A 17,454-nucleotide genomic window follows, 5' to 3' on the forward strand; every position below is an offset into this window, starting at 1 on the left:
CATCCACTCATCCATCCATCCATCATCCATCCATCTACCACTCATCCATCATCCATCCATCCATCATCCATCCATCATCCATCCATCCATCCATCACTCATCCATCCATCCACTCATCATCCATCCATCCACTCATCCATCCATCCATCATCCATCCATCTACCACTCATCCATCATCCATCCATCCATCATCCATCCATCCATCACTCATCCATCCATCCATCCACTCATCCATCCATCCATCCATCCATCTACTTATCCATCCACTCATCCATCCATCCACCAAGCATCCATCATCTGTCCATCATTCATCCATCCATCTATCCATCCATCCATCCATCCATCCATCTACTTATCCATCCATCCATCATCCATCCGTCCACTCATCCACTCATCCATCACTCATCCATCCATCATCCATCCATCCATCCATCTACTTATCTATCCATCCTTCCATCCACTCATCCATCCATCATCCATCCATCCACTTACCCATCCATCCATTCATCCATCCATCCACTTATCCATCCATCCATCATCCATCCATCCACTTATCCATCCATCCATCATCCATCCATTCACTTATCCATCCATCCATCATCCATCCATCCACTTATCCAACCATCCATCATCCATCCATCCACTTACCCATCCATCCATCCATCCATCCATCCACTCATCCATCCATCCATCCACTGGGCAGGGCTGTGTGTGCAGGGACGATGACCTTGCTGTGACACAATGCTGCCCTGAGCCTGTGCTGTCTGCCATCACCTTCTCCACTGGGTGACCCACCACCCCACAAGGCCCCGCAGGATCTAGACACTCTCCTCCCATCCCCCACCTGAGCCCCTCCAGCTGCCCCCGCCTCTTTATCTTCCTGAAAAGCAGAAGAATCGTTGTTCTCAGGGATTTTTCATTTGCTGTTTGTGGAGGAAACACAGTGATTGGCCTCCCACCATCCATCCTTCTTTTTAGTAAATATTAAAAATTAAAAAAATCTTCATTTGTAATAAAACCCTTGGTTTTTAAGGGGCTGGTGCTCTCTGGGCTAAAACTCTCCATCCCCAGCTTCTGCTCAGCTGGGCGTGCTCATGTGACGGAAGTCTCGGCAGGTGAGCAGTGGAAGTGCTGGGTGGCTTCTGGAATTGTCCTTAAAGAGAGGACAATGTCAGGCACAGGCTCCGAGTCCACCCTCGGACTCTGGGATGCAACTCCCCGAGAGCCTCCTGTCCAGCCTGTGTCCTGCAGTCACCCCCTCTGAGCACCCTCCCCCCTCAGCACCCTGGGGTCTGTGCTGGCTCGGTGACGCTGCCCTGGGGAGCACCTTGGCGAGCCTCGGGTCCAGCTAGGGACACTCAACTGCGCCCAGCTCACGCTCTGGGGGCCCAGTGCTCAGGGACAGGAGGTGTCCTCTGCCCCGGGCTTCCTCCCCCTCAAAGTCAGGGAGTCAAATGCTACTGGCTGGTCCTGGGGACTGTCGCTGCTCGCCCACTGCCCGTCCTGTGGAAGTCCCCGCACTCACCGCCCACGTTGTCCCGGTAGGTGTTGTACATCTCCTTCACCCGCCGGTAGCGGAAGGCCAGCTTCCTCATCCAGTCCACGCCGCCGTGCACCCCGGTGCCCAGGCACAGGCCGGCCCCCGGGGCTGCACTGTGGAAGCCGTCGGTGGAGAAGTTGTAGGTGCTGGGGAGACAGGTGAGGGCACAGCGGGATCAGTGTCCTTGCACTGGGAGACGCAGGGCCTGAGGACCACGGGTGGCTCTGGGGTACCTGTGCGCCCCTGGATGAGCTCAGCGTGCCACGTGCGCACCTGGGAGGAGCAGCAGTGGCACCCCGAGAAGGCCGTGTCTCCTGCTCCTCTCTAAGCAGCCCCCACCCCTGTCTTCTGGATCAACAGAGCCTCTGGCTTCTTGGGGACACCATGGCTGCCCCTGTAGGCAGTGGCCACCCCAGGAAAGCCTCTGCCTCTCCCTCTGGAATTCTGAGCTCCAAGGGAATTCTACAATAAAGGGCTGGGATGGGATCATCCTGAGTCCAGTTAATCCCCACCACGGGGATCCCCAAGTCCCCTGGGAGGGCCTGCCCCCCCTCTCCTCCCTCCCGTGTCTTCCCACAGCTGTTCTCCTGTCTTTTGTCAAAGGAGGCGCACTCCGCTGCCCGGTTGGTGCTTTGCAGATATGAACCTCGACCCCAGGGACGCATGTTAGGCTAATTCTCTGTGTGGCCAGGACACTTCAGAAGTGACACAAAAATGGCATTTCCAAAGGTCAAGGAACCATATCCCACTAAAAAAGGGGACGGAAGCCATCCTCTGGGACCGCGCTGGGCACTTTTCCAGCTCATTCTCTATCCACCGAGGAAGGGGCAGGACTTCTAGCCATCACAGCCCCCGAGTCCAGACCCCAACTCCTGACCACCCTGCTGCCCTCCCTGTCCAGCGAGGCTCCCATCCTGCCAGGACTTATTCTTAAAGAACTAACACCGACTATCAATTTGGAGGATGCCCTGAGGAGATGCCCAGAGACAGAGGCCCCTTAAGGAGGGTGGAGTGGGGTGCCCAGGGGGACCGAGGGGTCAGTAAGAGTGGGCTCTGGAGCTGGGCTGCTCGGGTTTGGATCCTGCCTTTCACCAGCTGTGTGAGCTTGGGCAGGTGTCTTGATCTCTCTGTGCCTCAAGTTCCTCAACTATGACAGGGGGTGACAGGAGAGTCTCTTAGGGCTGCCTCAAAGATGCCAGGGTTGACCCATAGGAAGCATTGAAAGCAGGGCAGGCGCTCAACAGGGGCCCTGAGGTTGAGTCTCCCTGCCAACCGAGCCCCTCTACCCACCAAAAAAAGGGACATTTGATGCTTGGTGCTGAGCCTATCCTAGGCTCAATAAAGTGAATATGTCCTGAATGACTCAATGGGGAATTTGACTTGGGAAACACCCTCGGACCGTGGATTCCTGGCACGAGATACCCCACAGCGCAGCCCGAGGCGGGCCCCCAGCAGCTGCAGGGGAAGCACTGACCCCGGGCCCCCGTGTCCCGCTGCCTTGAGAGGGAGCCTGGCTCCCGGGGATGACTTCCCGGAAACGGCCATCGACTCTGATCTGGCCTTATTCACACCAGGAATCGGGCCGCGGGATGGCGCTGCTCCTCACCAGCCTGGGGACAGACGGCCGGCAGGGACTCCGTTCTGGTCCAGGCGTGGGCGGGGAGACGCCGCGGCCAGGAAACCTGCTCCCCGTGTCCAGGACGGCTTGGAGGTGCCGAGCTGTGGTGACTTGGGGTGGGCACAGAGGAGCTGTGGTTCTGTTTTGGTCACGTCTCCCGGGGGCAGGCTTGGGACATTTCCATCTCACTCCTCTGAAAGCTGCCTCGTTTTAATCAGGCAGCCGGTTACCGGATTTCCAGAAACCGTCTTAGGAGTGTGTTCCCCTGAAAGCCAGGCTCACCACTTATTCGCTCAGGAAGGGTTTCTTGAGGATTCACTGAATCAATTTTTTTGTATTAAAAATACATGCCGGCTAACGAATGTCACGAAGCCTCCAAGGGACGTGGATCCAACTCTTGATGGCAACGATTTGGGGCGGGGGTGAGTTTTTACAGTATGCACCTACAACTCCAGTAAACTGGGATGGAGAGTGAGCGACGCAGCAGAGCCCGAGGTCAGAAGTGACAGAAAAGGTGACAGAAGAGGCTGCAGGAGGGGGGCAGGGTTGTGCTTTGAGTTCAGAGGGGCTCAGGTCCAGATCTGGCTAGTGACGGGCTCGTCTGGTCCTGGTGACCAGCCCTCCCCTCCTGAGAACCAACTGATGGACATTTCTGACTCCCCAGATCCCCACCTTAAATCTTGCCCGTTGTCATCCGATGAGACGTCATCAACGTGGATCTGGTCACAATCCTACGGGGAATTTGGAGAAGAGAAAGAAGAAACAGGCCTGGTGAATGTGATGGCGTCTTGCAGAGCTGGCTCCGCTAGCCACAGGGGCGGGAGAGCTGGGCCAGGAGCCAGTGCTGGGGTCCGAGGCTGGGCTTTGCCACTGGGGGTGAGAGGTGCTCCTGTGGGGTCTCCTCCCTCTTTCTCTCTGGTTTCCTATTAGGCAGCTGGTTGGCCCTGAGGGAGGGCGAGCAGAAAATTTATCACCCAAATTGGGACAGTTTTACAAGGAAGAGGGGGCTGCGGGTGATGCGTGTGACACTGGGGGCTGTAGGTGCAAACCTGGCCTCCCAGCCTCCCAGGCTCCAGGAAAAATGGCAGCCCTGGGCATGAGGTGGAGGCTCACTGTCCCCTCTGCTTGGATGTCTCCTGCCTTTGCCTCCAAGAACCCCATGTTCTCCCAGTGTTCGTTTCTGGAGGCCACCCTCTGGGTCCCAAAGTCTGTGACCATCACCCACTGAACACCATGTCCCAGGCCTACTGTTTCCACCCCCCCACGGGCCCCGCGGCCTCCTGTCTTTCCTTAGTCCTCTTTGAGTGCTCAGCGGCCACCTGTGCCCAGGGAGTTCTGTACTGGATTCTGCACACATTTCCTCCATCAAAGAAAATTCTATGGACAGCGCAGCTCTAGAGGGATACAGGCTGACTCGTCCGCCTGGCGGTAAGTTCAGTCGGGAGGAGCGGAGATCTCGTCATTTAGCCTGCCCTGGGTTGCAAAACATGTTTTTGGAATGATGGGCAACAGGTCAGCTCGGGGGAGCTCTGTCTGTCCAGCTCTCTCTCACGTCCCTGTACCCGCACTGTCCTTTGGAGCTGACCAAAGCTGAGGGGCGTCTACTTGCAGGTCCCCTCAGTCTCTGCTGGGCTTGCTTCACCTGTTACCCGGCCCCTGGGCATCTGATTGGAGATCTCTGACTCACAGCCTTCGTGTAACTGGAAGGACCAGCAGGCCCCACATGCTGGTGAGTTTGCGTGTTAGAGGACGCTGACTTTGCAGACAGGCCGCGGAGAACACAGAACCTGCAGCACATTCCCCGTGCGTGGACAAGCACCTCCCGTCCTCCCCAGGCTCCACAGCCCCTCAGGGGTCGCATGGCTGGCCCGGGCTGGGTTCCACGGGCTTTCCTAGATGTCAGGGGCAAGGCATTTGGGGAGGCTCTGTTTTTCTCATTTGCAAGGGGATGGTTGGGGGCGCTAAAGTGTGACAACAGTAGCGATCACATTTCGGGCTTCATAAAACACCATGACGCTCAGCTAGACACTACCTCATACTGCACCAGCTACCCGGATCGGGTTACCCCCCCGCCAGCAACCAGGGGCCTGGACGGTGCAAGGACGGGAGGCCCCCTGGGATTTTGGGGAGGAGAATCCGATGCCCCTAACTCTGCCGTCCCTTCCCCAGGCGTGGGGAGAGGTCCCTGACACCCAGGAGGATCAGGTACTTCTGCTCTCTCCTGGTCAAAGCCTGACCAACCTGAGAGACAGACAGAGGGTCCCGTGGCCTTGGCACGGTAGCATGTGGTGACACGGTGCTGAGGACCTGCGGTAGTGCCGTCTCCGCCTCAGGAATTTCTAGGTTTTTTTTGAGACGGGCTCCCTGAGTTGTCGAGGCTGGTCTTGAACTGGTGACCCTCCCACCTCTCCTCTCAAGTAGCTGGGATTACAGGGCCACTGCACTCAGCTCGGAATGTCCACTCTCCGACCCAGAAAAACACCTGCAAGGGCTTGTGAAAGGCTGTCCATCAGCCCAGAGAGAAAAGGGATCAGGGCATGGCTCAATAAAGTGTGGCTTATCCGCGCTGCAGACGCCTCCCCCGCAGCTCAGAGAAGGAAGTATACTGGGCGCCGTGGCGCACACCTGTGATCCCAGCGGCTCTGGAGGCTGAGACAGGAGGATGGCGAGTTCAAAGCCAGCCTCAGCAATGGCGAGGCACTAAGCGACTCAGTGAGACCCTGTCTCTAAATAAAATATGAAATAGGGCTGGGGATGGGGCTCAGTGGTTGAGTGTCCCCAAGTTCAATCCCTGGCACCCCCCACCCCCCAAAAAAAAGAATGAAGTAGACCTTGATGTTAACACACAGGGTGTTTCCAAGACGTCTGATAGTGTGAGAAAAGCAGATTCAGAGTGAGACATTTAGCTGGGCACGGCGCTCGCATCTGTAATCCCAGCTCCTTGGAAAGGAGGAGCCAGGGGGATGGCAAGTTCAAGGCCGGCCTGAGCAACTTAGCAAGACCCTGTCTCAAAAATCAATCAATCAATAAAAAGAGCTGGGGATGGGGCTCAGTGGCAGAGCACCCCTGGGTTCAAACCCCAGCACAGAAAAAGAAAAGGTGATGCCTTCAGTAAATCATGTGTCTGTATAAGAACATATTAAAATATCATATATTTCATATGGATATGTACATATAATAAGTGAGTGGGAAAAGAAAGAGCTAGAACCTCACATCTGGCTGGAAGCAGCACTCCATATGGAAAGCACTGGGGAGAACTCTGAAGGAGAACTCCGCTGTTACAACACTTTCATCTTCTTTAAAAAATGAGAAGAATATGTGTAGGTATTGCTCTTGAGAAATGGATTAAAAATGCCTCGGCAGGGAGGAGAGACGTCTCACATGGGGAGTGCTGGACAAATTTTACACAAAGAAGCCTCTAAGCTGACTTTCGGGGCCCCTTTAACTATCCACTCCCCACATCACTTGAAGGATCTTTTAGCTTATAAGGGCCTTCAAACCCTTCCTCCATCCAAGTCCTGTCGCTCCTCACTTCCTTTCTGGAAAACCCTGATGTCACGTTCCTCCCCTGCTCTGCACTGAACCCTGCCTCACTGCTCCCGACGGCCCCCACGGCTGACACACCAGCTCATAATTGCTTGGAAACCTTGGATGACTTCCTCCCTGTCATTCTTCCGTTTCTGAGGGACCACTCACCAAGCCTGACCTCACCTGTTCACTGACGGCAGTTCCTTTAGGCAGAACGGCACTCATTACTCTGGATACGCTGTAGTTTCGGCCACTGAGATTATAGAGGCCAAAGCTCTGCCTTCAGGAACTACCAACCAGCAGGTCAAACTTGTAGCGGCCACTCGTGTCTGCCTCCTAGCACGGGGCAAATCCCTCACCCTTTATACTGACTCAAAATATGTCTTCCATAGTCTATTATCCCATGCTGCAATATGGAAGGAGCGAGGCCTACTTACCACCAAAGGACCTCTTATACCCCCTGGGTTGGTCATTTCACAAGGGCCTCTCAAATGGCATAAGGGCTCTTCATCCGATAACAATGGATGGTATACTTTAGGTATACCTGACCCCAAGGCCAAACGCTGGGACTTTGTTGAGTTTGCTGTCTATGCTCCGACAACCTCAGCCAGACCCACAGGGTGGATGACGGTTGGCCGCTCCCTGATTACGCCACCTAAGGCAACCATCCAGGTAGTCAGAATCAAAACTTCGAGATCTTATCCATAGCCCATCCAAAGAGGATTCAGAGCCTTCAACCCCTCAGGCCCCCCTCCCACATGGCTCAATTTGCTACACCAAACTCTCCGATTATTAAACTCCACCCCTCTTTCTGTGCCTATTCTCAGTGCTTCCTCTGTGCTTCACTTAGTCGTCCTCTTCTAGCAGCGGTCCCATTAGCGGCAGGAAATATTTCAGCAAAAACCTACAATTTCTCTAAGAAAGGACAACCCTACGTGTGGCACGTGTCCCACTGTGGGAGAGTTATTCCACCAATGCTTCATTTCCTTTCATCGTTTCCACCTGCCAACAATGAATCCTTTACCCATTTGTTCCTTGAGCTACAGCACCCCATCGAGCCCTGCGTTTAAGCAACCTGGACATTTCCTCTGGTGTAAGGTCTTTAAGTACCTCAACGATCAGTGTCGCTGGCACCTGCTTCTTGGTTACTGTAGTTCCTCTGCTGTCTTTGTACACTCCCACCGAATTCCACAGTTGGCCCTACCTTCCCACACCCGCAGGGCAGTCCTTCTGCCGGTTCTGGCAGGCCTCCTTTAACAACCTCAGTGGCGAGTCTCGGACTCTCTGGTGGAGCTACAGGTCATGCTCTAGGGCATCCAATGACCTTCAGCAAAAACTGCAAGAAGCGCTCCATGCCGCTGCTGATCTCTGGGCTCCTTGCAGGGGCAGTTTACTTCACTGGCACACGTGGCTTTACAGAACCGAAGGGCGATTGATCTCCTCACTGCAGAAAAAGGGGGTACATGCCTGTTCTTCAGAGAGGAATGTTGCTACTATGTTAATGAGTCTGGGCTGATAGAAAAGAACGCTGTTAAACTGCAGGGTATCGACCCAATTGCTAATCCCACAACGGGGTTCTTCCAATCCTCTCTTGGGGCCCCTTTTGGATGCTCCTTTTTTGCGCTCTCTTGCCCTGCAGAATGAAGTTCCTTCAAACCCAATTGCAGAAAATTTCTAATCAAACTTTCAACCAGCTTCTGCTTAGGCACTACCAGCCTCTGATGACCGATGAGCCCCCAACATCCTCAGGAGAACAGCTCACTCAGTGCTGAAGCTCACTACCAGGTGCGATGGAGTGCAACGGACATCGGACAGCGGAAGACAACGAGCTCGGAGAACCTCTTAATCTGCCACCCTGGATTCTTGAGTCTTTATGTCCTTTTTAAGCCTCCTCATGGCCCTTGGCCTCTTCTCTGTCAGTCCCCTGACATGGAACTTCTGCCCAAAACTGACATTTGCTTTAATTTTTATCTTCATCCTGTTTTTATTCGCTCTGATCTTCTTCAGGTGCTGGTGATGCCATGTCGAGGCAACGCTTCCAATATTTCCTAGAGTCTCTGTTACAGGACCAGTGGCTGATACCAACCATCTCCTCCATCCAGGACTGGTCCAATGCCATCAACGACTTGTGGTTTCAGGGAACTTTCACAGACTTCACCCCTACGGAAGTAGCTGTCTATAGCCACTGGGTTTTATTTCTGGCTGCCATGATATCCCCAGACCTGCCCCCCAACATTCCTCCACTTCCCCTTCTAGGCCCCACGCCGCCCCCACACAGCAGAAAGTAGCCAGATCTGACCAACGACGCCCCAATTCCTAAGAGAACAAAAAGGGAGGAATGTTGGGTAAACATATAACGGCAGCCGCACCCCAGAGAAAAACCCCAGCATGGCGCCTGAGGACCTTCTCTTCCTACTTTCCCTTTTCCACTGGCGCAAAAAGTTCCCGTGGGCACCAACTCTCCCGCGGGCACCAATATTTCAAATCTCTCTGGCGGGGAACCTTAGCCCCAATAAGAACTAATTCCTGGGCTCCAGAACTGATATCTGGAAGAACTTGCCAGTAAACGGGTGGCCCGCCATTTACCTAAGCCCTGCCACCTCTCCTGAGATCTATACAAGCCCAGCCTTTGGCAATAAAGTGGAGCTCCCCGGCGAGTTGTCTTGCGTGGAGGCTTCTTTCAGGGAGGAGCTGACATTAGTGAGAGCTTCCCGTGTGCCCAGGACTGGGCTCAGCCCTTCACAAGGTCGGGAGAGAGGCACCTGGCGACCCCTCGGGCAGAGGAGAGTGAGGCAGAGGGACGAGAAGGTGTCTGTCCCCCCAGACGCTGAAGTCCCAGCCCTACCATCTGTGACTTTATTAGGACACAGGATCTTGGAGGTCACGTGAAGATGAGGCACGGGGTGGGGGGCTCTAGCCCACGAGACAGCATCCCTATAAAAAGGGGACATTTGGACGCAGAGACGGACCAGAGGAAGAATGCCCTGTGAGATGAGGACAAAGGCGGGTGACACCTCTCCCAGCCAGGGGACGTCGCAGACCAGCGGGAGGAGGAGGGGATTTTCCCCTTGGGAGGACCCCCCCCTTGATCTTGGACTTCTGGTCTCCAGTTCCTGCGGCTCACACCACCTGGTCTGGGGCACCTGGTGACAGGCCTGACACGAGCCCAGGGTGCAGTGGGCAGAGCAGCCGGGTCTGAACGCAGGGGCCTCTGCCTGCAGAGCCGTGTCCCCGGAGACGCATCCACCCGGAGAGGAGAAAGGCACGTGGCCCTGGTGTTCCACATGCATGTCAATCACCCACGCGCGGCCACGCCCCATCCTGGGGCCACTGCGGACTCCTGGCCTTCCCTGGCAGCCCTCCACAGGCCGGCCAGCAAGCCCTGGCCCTGCCTTCAGCACGCACCTCGACGGCCATGCCCCCCTCCTCACAGCCCTCACCAGGGTCCAGCTGCTGCCACCCCCACCTAGCCCCAAGGTGGCCTTTGGCTGTTGGCGGACGTGCGGGTCACCAGAACAGACTGGGTGCATCAAGTACGCGCCCCCAGCGGCTTTCGCAGTGTGTTGAGATGAGCCGGTGACACAGCCCACAGGGCCCGGAGCACGGACCATCGGGCCTTTACAGAGCAGCTTGCCCTAGCTGGCCGAGACCACTGCAGTCCCCTCCTCCTCTCCCTGCTCCTGCCCCTGCCCCCTTATTCCCCCTACCCCATCTCCGTCCAGCAGCCAGGTGGGCTCTGCTGAACCCTAAGTCAGATCATGCCCCTCTCTTGCTCCAAGCCCCACAATGGGTCACCTCTCTCCAAGTACAAGTGTCACTGTCATAGCCATCACAGGGAGCCTGCCCCACCTGCTGCACAGTCTTATGCTGCCTACCACTTTGACCTCATCTCCTGCACCCCTCTCCTAGCCTCCAGCTAGTCTTTCAACAAATGGCACATCCTGCCACAGGGCCTTTGCACTCCCTGTTCCTCTGCCTTGAATGCCTTTCCCATCTGTCAAAAGCCTGCCAAAGGCTTTGTTTATTTTCTTCTTCTTCTTTTTTTGTAAAAAATCCCCCAACCCTGGGGTGGGGATAAAGCTCAGTAGGAAGAGTGTTTGCCTTGTACACACAAGGCCCTGGGTTCAATCTCCAGCATAAAAAAAAAAAAAATTGTCCCCCAGCCCTATCCCAGGTCATCTGGGGACTTCAGTTTTCCTCCTCTTACTGTGTGGGCCTCTAGGGCTAACTTGGGCCTAGTACAATGGCCATTTTCTTCTTTCATCTACTAACTCAGAAAAGTCCACAGAAGCTGCCTATTTTTTTACATCAGTTTTTGCAAGGCTGGAGGGCAGAGCAGATAAAGGCACAGATTCTGGGGCCTGGATTCAAATTCTGGCTCTGCAACTTACTGACTGTGTAACCTTGGCTTCCCCAGGGTGGCTGAGCTATGGGACATACCTACCCTGCAGGGGACATAAGGACTCAGTGAGTGGACACAGGTGAAGCCATTGAAAAGCAGAAGGGTTGCTCTTACCGCCATTTTGAGTGGGACAGGTCCAAGCTCTGCCTGCACAGAGTTCCAGGAGAGTCACAGACGGAGCAGGGGAGCACTGCTCAGTCAGACCCGGAGAGGTCAGGATGCTGCTGATGGACCCGGGATCAAGCTCACGCCCCCAGGGTGTTAGGGTGGGCGTTTGAATGCCGTCCCTGGGCTCCACGTTATTGGGTGTGGATCTTGAGCAAGTCGCTTAACACCTTTGAGTCTTCAGATTTTTAAATCGCTGTTTTAGTTCAGAATAGGTGGAGACATGGCAGGGACCGCAGGAGAGCTCTCAGGCACCCTCCCGGTCCCCTGGGTTGCCCCCTTTCCTCACAGGCTACCTTTCTTGCATCTTGTGACACATTTTGCCACGTTATTGTTGGCTCACGTTAACCCTGGGGTCGGATTTCCAGAGCTTTCCGCAGCGTCTGCTTTCTGTTCCAGGGTCCCCTCAGGATGGCATGTGGGATCGGGTCAGGGCTCCCTGGGCTGCGGCAGATTCTGACTTTCCTTGCTCCTGAGAGTGGGAGGGAGTGGTGTTCAGCTCACTTTGCAGAGCGTCTCTCAGTTGGGATTTATGTGCGGTTCTTCTGGTGGCTGGCCTGGGTCAGGGGCCTGGGTGGGGGTCAGCGAAGGGAAGCGCCCTCCCCCCGCCATAGCGAGGGTCTGTACCATCCCCACAGCGTCGTACCACTGTTGCTGTGGACCGCGGCCCCTGGCTAAGCTGCGGCCCCGGGCGTCATCTGTCGGTCCCTGTCCCTCTCTGTACTGTATTTTGGAAGGAAGTCTCCAGGCGGGGCTCACGGGGGGTGGGGGGGTGTGATATCTGCGTAAATCATTTGGGGCGTTTTGGCATGAGACCCTTGTGTATTCCCCACTAATTTGTTTCTGTTTGTCTGGATCAGCCTGGACTTAGGGATACCTACTTGATACTCTGGGTCAGAGTCAACACTGGGTTACATATTTTATGACTAAGTTGTGTGAAGCTCTCAGCTGGACCCCGTGTCCCTTCTGTAGGACCCGCCACGGTGGGGTTTTGAGCGCATCTTGACTTTCAGCCACTGTCGGGTGCCCCTGGCCCATCCCGCACACCCCTGTTCCAGCCCGGACCTGCCGTCTCTCCAGGGAGCACCAGGTCCTTTGGCTGAAGATGGCGTCACACACTAAGACCTGGACCCTGGTGGCTCACTGTGATAGGGAGTCGTGGCCCTGGGCCTTCTCGGTGGCAGGACCAGGTCACTGGTCTTGTTTTGTGTTTTTAAATCATGAGAAACGGCCAGTACGCCTGCCTGCCGGTGTGTTCTGAGGCGGGGGCCGGCCGTCAGAAGCTGGAGCCGGTTGGGTCCAAATGCACCCTTGCACCGTGGGGAGCTGGCGCCCCGGGACCTCGGGGAGGCCCCATCTGCTGGGACGGCAGGAACAGCCGACCTTCCCGGGGAGGCAGTGTGGCCGCTTGTCCATAAGCTCGGGCTCTAGCTTTAGTTTCAGGGTGACAGCAGCCTGTCAAAGCGCGGAGGGGACATTCCAATGTCTTCCTCTTGGCGGTGCAGTTCATGCAGAGTGGGACTGAGCTTTCCTGGAAGGTTCGTCGGAACTCTTGTCTAAAACCAGAGGGACCCAGTGCCGTTTCGGGGGAGAGCGACTTGAGCAGTTTGCCACTCTCTGGTGATTATTTTTTAGATCCATTCTTTATTTCTCTTCGGCTCATTTTGGTGATCCACATCTTTCCGAAGGTGTCAGTTCCATGTGGCTTTTCCAACTCACAGCAACGATTCTGCCCGTGGTGGCTGCATGATCGACACGGACGAACTTGCAGTAACGCTGCTCTCTTCACGCTGCCCCTCACCATGCTGGCCCAAGGCTCGTCTATTTCGTGGCCCCTCGACCACCAGTCCTCACGAACTTCCTGGCTCACCTTCTCCTGAACCCCCAGGGTTGACACTTCAGAATTCTTGTCTGAGCGCTGGTGACAGACACCTGGGAGAGCCTGTTGGGTGGAGCTGCCGACGGCTGGCCCTTCCCGAGCTCTCCTGATGGGACAGTCCCGTGGCTTTTGTCATCAGCTCTTGGAGACGCAAGTGCAGAACAGACGCCGTTGACAGATTGGCTTTAGAAAAATGACTCCTGTCGCCCGAGGAGCTTCCTGGCCACCCCTCCTTCAGGGAGGTGTACTTTAAAAGTGAGATTGCTGACCCCTCACCCCGGCTGCAGGCAGGGTCCTTCCACTCTCCTCTCCAGAGCAGCCTGCGGGGTGCGCTGCCTGGGGGGGACCCGGGTGCCTTCCTGCGCTGTCTCCATGTTCAGTTGTCCCGAGAGCACACAGGGCTTGGCCTGCGCTGTCTTTGTGGCCCGTCGGGAAGGACACTGCGAGAGCAGCTCAGACCTAACACAGTGACATACTCTCCCCAAGGCTCCTGCGGAACCGTGACTCAGACGGTCAGCAGCCCCGGCCGCCCCCATTCCAGCAGCTTCTGACCCCGCCAGCCTGGTCGGTCCCAAAGCTCCGGGGCTCCCGGCCCACCAGGCTGCCAGGCTGCTCCGGAAGCCTCCCAGGGCTGCCCCGCCGGGACCCTCATGTTCCTCTTGTTCCTGGCCGAGGGTCTCCCACGCTCTGCTGATCCTCGTTCCCAGGTCACCTCAAACGTGCGACTCCACGAGGGACGAGCAGCCCAGACCCACACGGCGTCCGCTGGCTCCTGGAGTTTGTGCTGGGCCTCAGCGTCCTGTCTGAGCACTGCAGAGGGGTGAGGCCTCAGGGGGCCCGTGCGCGGGCGCCGGGTGCAGACGGGGCGTGGTGCGCGTCGCTGTGGGGATTTCGGTGCCGTTGTCCTGTCTCTGCAGCGGGGGCGCCGGTCTCCCGTGGCTGTTGGCTTACATGATGAGGGACAGGCAGGTGGCTCTTCAGTCACCGGCTGGCACCTGTCGGCTACCTCTGGTTTGGTGCCCATGACCTCCTTGTGTGCCCACACCCAGCCCCCACCGTGTCATGACCCCTCGTCACACCGTCCTCGTCCTTCTTTCTGGAAACGCAGGAGGGTCCCTGCGCTGCTCTGACGCTGAGGAGTCCGCGGGCAGCGGGGCTGGAGGCCGTGACTGTGAGCTCTGGTTGGCGCTGTGCAGGCCCAGGCCCGGGTGGGGGCTCTCGGCCGCCGTCTGCGTTTGCCCCGGGGTGTCCCTTCCTCTGGGGTCAGATCCCCACCTTCCTGGCTGCTCCGACGCCTCCTCTGCCCGGTGCCCGTTGAGCCACTGCCCACGGCCTCTAGAGGCCTGAGCTTCCCACCGAACCTTCTTTCTCAAGCCTGGAGCACGGCGCAGGGGACGCGGTGAAGAACGCAGCTCCCAGGGGCCCAGTGCCGCCTCTGAGACAGGTCACGCGAGACGGTGGCTGTCCACCACCAGGAACAGGCCTCGCGGCAGAAGCCAAGCTCCCCGGCATCCTGAGGATGGGCATGCAGCCTCAGATGCTGAGAAAGACGCCTGCTGTCAGGCCCGTCACGGAGCCGATGGCACAGTGGGGACAGATGGGCTCCCAAACCAGGCTGCGCGTCAGCAAGCGCCCAGGAGGTGCCAGGTGTTGTGATCACTGTCACCACCTCTGTCACAGCTGAGGTGCAGTCATGGCTTAGAGATCCAAGACTTCAGAGCTGCACCGACAGAACTTTCTACAAGGAGGTAGAAGTCCTCCTCTGTCCCACATGTCACCCGCCACATGTGTTCTTTTCCCTAAAATTGCCTCAAATTAAACACGATAACAAATCCAGCGTCTCAGCCGCACCGGCCCCGGGTCAGGAGCTCAGCCTGTGGGTGCCCACACGGGGCAGGCGGCCGCGCTACTGGACGGAGCAGAGCAGACGGCTCCCACGGCTGGAGACTCCACGGGGCAGCCTGGCCAGACGGGCTTCCAGAGGGGTCTTGGCTGCTGTCCGGTATGAAATGTGTATCACACAGGTTCACATCACGAGAACAGATCTCTAACAACTCCCCACCACTGTTCATAATGCGCCTTACTCGACTTCATTCCCTTTTAAAATTATTGAGAATTATTACCTAAGACACAGTTGGGGTGTGGCCCCCCTTTCCTTTCTTTTGAGATGGGGACTTGTCATGTTGCCTGGTTGGACCTGGACTCCTGGGCTCAGGGGACTCCCCCGCCTCAGCCCCCGAGGAGTGGGACCACATGGTGGCCACAGCGTCCCCCGCTTTGACTGGTCACAAGCAGCTGTGTCACCAGGGCAAGCGGGCCGGGCATGGGGGTGGCGGCTGTGGGTAGTTGCCGCAAGACTTCAGTGACCGGCTGTGATTGGGGGCCACTGTCACAGGGTGCCCCGCCTCTGTGTGCCTGGCTGTGAGGGTCAGGGGGGAGCTAGCTCTGTTTCCCAGATTCACAGTAACGTAAGTGCCTACGAAGAAAATGGAACAGTCCCTGAAGGTGGCACCCTCCCGCGTGTCCCTGGGGTGCTCGGAGCCCAGACCGTGGGACCCTGTGCTGGCCCCTTCATAGTTACCACCCAGAGGTGGGGCTTCCCCTCGGCCCAGTTAACAGAGGATGAGACTGGGGCTCAGAGAGGCGGAGCAGCTGGCCCAGGTCACACAGCCAGGGGAAGGTGGAGCCCTGGGTGCGCATGCCCACGATCCTGACCGTCCTCGTGCCTCTGGGCTCTCCTCTGGGAGGTCCTGAGAGCCAGTGGCACAGACACCTGCTTCTCTTCTCCCCTGGGCAGCCACCGTGAGCCTGTCATGTCATTGAAAGGTCTCCAGTGGTCCCTTGTCACCCTTAGGGTGTGATCCAAAGGCCCTGCCCCAGTGCCCACCCCAGCCCTTCCTGCCCCTCCACTCAGCGGCACTGCCCCCTTCCTCTCCCTGGAACCCACTGACCTGGGACATGCCTCAGGACCTTTGCACTGCTGTCCTGTCTGGAACGCTCTTCCAGATGTCCACGTGGCCCTCCCCCTCTCACCTCGGCAGGTGTCTGTTTAAATGTCAGAGGACTTTCCTGGCGAGGCAATGCCCCGTGACAGCAGCTCCTGCTGCCCCACCTTTCTTGGTCTCTTTCGACAGCTCCTTATTGGACAAGAGAGTATATATTCAGTTCTTTACTCTCTGCCTCCCGACCAAGAGGCCAGTGCCTTGAGGTCATGGGTCTCGTTCCCACTGGGGACTGAACTCAAGGGTGTTCTACCACCTACTGCCACCCCACCCCTTTCGGAAAATTAAAAAATATTTTGAGACAGGATCTAAGTTGCTGAGGCTGGCCTTGAATTGGTGATCCTCCTGCCTCAGCCTCCTGAGTAGGAGGAGGTGTGCCATCCCGCCGGCCTCTGGCTGTGTTTTGAGTGTGGTTGAGCCCGCAGCACTTAGCGGGGGTAAGTTCTGGAGGAGGAGCTGCTGGAGGCAGGAAGGGAATCCTTATTTGCAGGTGGCACTGCGGATCTGACTTTGCTCCCTGAGCGGGTCCATCGGAGGGAGCGGCCTGGGGCTGGCCTCGGCAGGCCACGGGCCCTCCCCCCTGGCCTCCCGGGAGCCTGGGGCTGCTGCTTGCCTTCTGACAGGCGCCTGCACCAACAAACAGTAGCTTTCCTTGTGGGAGTCTGAACTTCTCCTGGTGTAACATGGTTCCAATTCTGCGACGTGCCCTGGGGGCTCCTGGCACTGGGACATTTTTGAAAAAACATTAGAGAATGAAAACAAACTGGCTTCCCTGAGCAGCTCCAGCTGGCAATTAGGGCCCTTCTGCCAGAGGTGGGACCGAGACTTGGGCTTTGGGGCCAGCAAGAAAGAGCAGAGGGAGAGGGATTCTGAGGACATGGCCTGAAGCCCGCGGGAATCCTGCAGGCCAGCCCAGGTCCGCGGCAAGCCTCCTGCGCCCTTGGTTCCTGTGATGCGAGGAGGGTGCCCACGGCATGCCCACGCCCTCCACTTTACTCACCTACTGACCACACACGGGCAGACCACGCCAGGAGTCCTGCCAGCCTCTGTCCCACCCCCCACTTCAGCAGGTCCCTGGGCTTCACCTCGTCCTCAAAGCCCTTCCTGACCCCTGGTTCCAACCCACTGTTCTCCCCTGCTTGGTCGCCTACGGCCACCTCCTCACCAGGTCATGTGGCCTCTCTGGCTTAGTGTCCCCTCTCCCGTGGCTCTGCATAGCACTTGGGATAAGCTGATTCCTACGTAGTCTGCCCTCTCCAGACTCGTCCTCCTGGCTGTCCCTAAACAGTCACCGAGTTCCTGTGCTCACCCCAGGGCCTT

General features: G+C 57.0%; 1 protein-coding gene across 1 annotated transcript in view; it reads right to left on the bottom strand.

The window, feature by feature from the left end:
- Eya2 (EYA transcriptional coactivator and phosphatase 2) overlaps positions 1 to 17,454 on the bottom strand; it is a 189,094-nt gene that overhangs the window by 9,549 nt on the left and 162,091 nt on the right. The window contains exons 11-12 of the mRNA XM_077109204.1: positions 3,831 to 3,889; positions 1,526 to 1,686 (exon numbers count right to left, since the gene is read on the bottom strand). Of these exons, the coding sequence (XP_076965319.1) occupies positions 1,526 to 1,686; positions 3,831 to 3,889 (220 nt within the window). The remainder of the gene's footprint in view (positions 1 to 1,525; positions 1,687 to 3,830; positions 3,890 to 17,454) is intronic.

The sequence above is a fragment of the Callospermophilus lateralis genome, chromosome 3, assembly GCF_048772815.1.
Source record: "Callospermophilus lateralis isolate mCalLat2 chromosome 3, mCalLat2.hap1, whole genome shotgun sequence".
NCBI classification, from domain to species: domain Eukaryota; kingdom Metazoa; phylum Chordata; class Mammalia; order Rodentia; family Sciuridae; genus Callospermophilus; species Callospermophilus lateralis.